Below are 3,216 nucleotides of genomic sequence, written 5' to 3' on the forward strand. Positions count from 1 at the left end.
GTGTGTGTGGCCAGCTCAGCCCACCAGGGGGCGGGGCTGGCTGGCATGTGGTGCTGGGGGATTGAACCGCGGTCCCTGATGCCTTGCCGAGCTTGTTCTAAGTAGGTGCTTTAGACCACTGAGCCATCTCTCCAGCCCCTACAGCATTCTTGATCATTGAAGAAATGCAAAGTAAAACCAAGTGATATTAAAACCACTGCATAAAAGAAAACAGCATAAAATAACTAAAAATTAAAAACAAAAGAGCAATCAAACAAACCATTGCATATCTGCTAAAATAGTTAAATAAAAAAATAAATACAATAAAATAGTTAAAGAAAGACGAAAACAGGAACTCAGCAACTGAGTATGTCTCCTGTTGTTGAGGATACGGAACTCATACAGTACTGCTGGAAATGCTGATAGCATAGCCACTTTGTAATATACTTTGGCAGTTTCTTATCAGGTTAAACATTTATCTTATGACCCAGCAATAATACTTCTAAGTATATTTAGTATTTACCTAAGAGAAATAAAAACATGTGTGCAAAAAAAAAAAAAAAAAACATGTGTGCACAAAGATCTCTTTATAAATATTTGTTGCTTTATTCATAATAACAAAAAATTATAAACAAATGTCATCCATCGGTAAATGCAAAGACAAGCATGATATAGCCATAAGTTGAAATATTACTTAGCAAGCCGGGGAGATAGCTCAGTAGAATAAGCGCTTCCCTGGCAAGCACAAGGGCCTGAGTTCAATCCCCCGTTCTGCCAAAAAAAAGAAAGAAAGAAATATTACTTAGCAACAAAAAGAGGTGAAATGTGAATAGGCCAAACCTAGCAACATGGAGGAATCTCAAAATACTAAGTGCAGAAAGCTGTATTCTGTGATTTTGTTTTTATCAGGTTCTAGAAAAAACAAAAGCATAGGAACAAATCTAATCAGTAACTGTTGGAAGCAACTAGCAGTGAGTAGTGTGCATCAAATGTAAAAGGCATAAGGAAAAAATTTTGGAGTGATGGAAATGTTTTATTGCAACTCGTATATACATTTGTTAAAACTCATTTGAACTATAATGTTAAAAAAGCAAAGACTTATTATAGGTAAGTCATTCCTCATACTAAACATTTTAATAACACAGCACGATAGGCTTGTGAGGTCAGCTCCAGACCTGTCTTTCTTAAGGCCCCCCAACTGCATCCTTGTTGTATCACCTGATAAGTCCCTTCAAGGTTTTGGTTCCCAGTGTCTGCAGCTTGGACCACTTCCTTAGCCAAGCAGCCTGAGCTCCTCAGGATGGCACCTTGCTGAACTCACTGCCAGGATGTGTGTTTGGCACAGCCAGAGCCTGGCCATGCCTGCCTTGTTGAGTGGCCACAAGGGCCAAGACTGAGGCAGCCTGGGAAGAGGGGCTGAGGCCTGGAAGATGTTCTGTGTTCTGTGTCTGTGTTGTCCCTTTCCCAGTCATGTCTTCTCAGCTATTGCGTCTGTCTTTCCCCCATAGGTTGGGACAAACATTCCTATGGTTACCATGGTGATGATGGACATTCCTTCTGCTCCTCTGGGACGGGCCAGCCCTATGGTCCTACATTCACCACAGGAGATGTGATTGGCTGCTGTGTTAACCTCATCAATGGCACCTGTTTCTACACAAAGAATGGCCACAGCCTTGGTAGGTACATAGGGGACCTTGGAGGATCTTTTCTTTGGAGCCACTTTAGTTAGTGAGAGACCCAAAGATAGACCTTGACGTGAAAGCCATGTCATGAAGCCTTTGCTGAGTTCTGGGAACTGCAGCTGCTTCCAACCATTAGAGCCCCATGAGGGCTAGCAGGGCCATGCCCTTTGTTGAACTATCAATTCAGCAACATTTATTAAGCCCAGGATGGGAAGTGAGAGTGCACAGTGGTCTGGTCATGATCCTGGCCTTTGTGGCACTTGTGAGCAGGGTTTGGCACTGGATAAGAAGTTTACATAGTTATCAGTGGTGGGGGATTGCATGCCTGTGACCTGGCCTAGACTTTGGCCAGCACTTTTGCTCATCAGGATGGTAGTTGCTGTGGAGCAATAGAGAGAGCTATACTAGTACAGGACGTAAAAGCAACAGTGAAGAGTGTACTGATATAAGAGGTAAACAGATAGGTTGGAGTCATTACTTTTCTGGGATGTTCATAATTCACTAGTAGCAGCCTGGGCAGAGTTAACATAGAAAAAGTCATTTTCAGTGAAATCATGATTGGGAGGTAGATGGACTAGAGGGAAAGGCTGGGGAAAGGCAGCCTAGGGAACGCAGTGGTGATCTGTGGGGAAGTGGGTTTCAGGCCTGACAAAGGCCCAGAGTAGCCCATCAGGGCTGACAGAGGTCTGTTTGCTAGGACTGTCAAAAAGGTGGCTGGACTAGGTACTGCTAACCAGGAAAAGAAATATAGGAGAATGGCAGTCAGTGGGGGAGATGGAGGCTGAAGGATTCTTGGCAGAAGCCATCCTGTACATGTGTGGACACCTAGGATCAGAACTTGGGACAGACAGAATTTGGCTATTCTGAACCCTTTCCCTGCTAGGTCCTGGCAGGTCCTGGTATGTTCACCCTGGCCCCTAACCACTGGGATTTCCTGTCTGGGTTTGCAAACATTTCTGATCTGGCCACCCCTAATTCTCACAGATAAGTATAATGAGAAGAGTGACAGTACCATGAGCCAGGCTGCCAGGCCCTGCACGAAAAGGTAGCTGGATATTTTGTTCCCTGCATGCCTGTTTTCTTTGGCTAAAGAAAGTGGCTGCCATCCCCAGAATCTCTCTGTGGCTTCTCTAGGAAATTACTAGCCAGAATCAGAAGAGCAGTGGGAATTGGGTTTACTGGTAACTGATGATCCACTAGCCAGCATTCTTCATGAGGGTAGTTGGATGCCACAGGCCTTAATAAAGATGCAGAGTTGCCCTGGGTGCACATCTGAGGAAACCTTCTGAAACTGACCAGTTGGTAAGGAGCTCATAGCTGGAGGCTGAGCCTAAGTTCTCAAGTGGGCTTTTTGTTCCCAACTCTGCTCTCTGACTCCAGCTATTTTCTGGCTCTGGGTTTATCTCCTGATAGAGTTCAAGGCGCCGTCATGTGGAATCTTACCTTATACCTGAGCCTCACTTCATCTGCCTTTCTGCAGCTGGGCTCAGTCCTTTTGGCTACCTGCCCTTCATATCCTTACAGCTTCTTCTTCTCTCTTCTCCCCCCTCCCCCC

At 44.7% G+C, this 3,216-nt stretch overlaps 1 protein-coding gene across 1 annotated transcript in view; it reads left to right on the forward strand.

The window, feature by feature from the left end:
- Ranbp10 (RAN binding protein 10) overlaps positions 1-3,216 on the forward strand; it is a 75,710-nt gene that overhangs the window by 56,331 nt on the left and 16,163 nt on the right. Inside the window, exon 4 of the mRNA XM_004625855.3 lies at positions 1,488-1,655. Within this exon, the coding sequence (XP_004625912.1) occupies positions 1,488-1,655 (168 nt within the window). The remainder of the gene's footprint in view (positions 1-1,487; positions 1,656-3,216) is intronic.

The sequence above is a fragment of the Octodon degus genome, unplaced genomic scaffold (assembly GCF_000260255.1).
Source record: "Octodon degus isolate 3935 unplaced genomic scaffold, OctDeg1.0 scaffold00011, whole genome shotgun sequence".
NCBI classification, from domain to species: Eukaryota; Metazoa; Chordata; class Mammalia; order Rodentia; family Octodontidae; genus Octodon; species Octodon degus.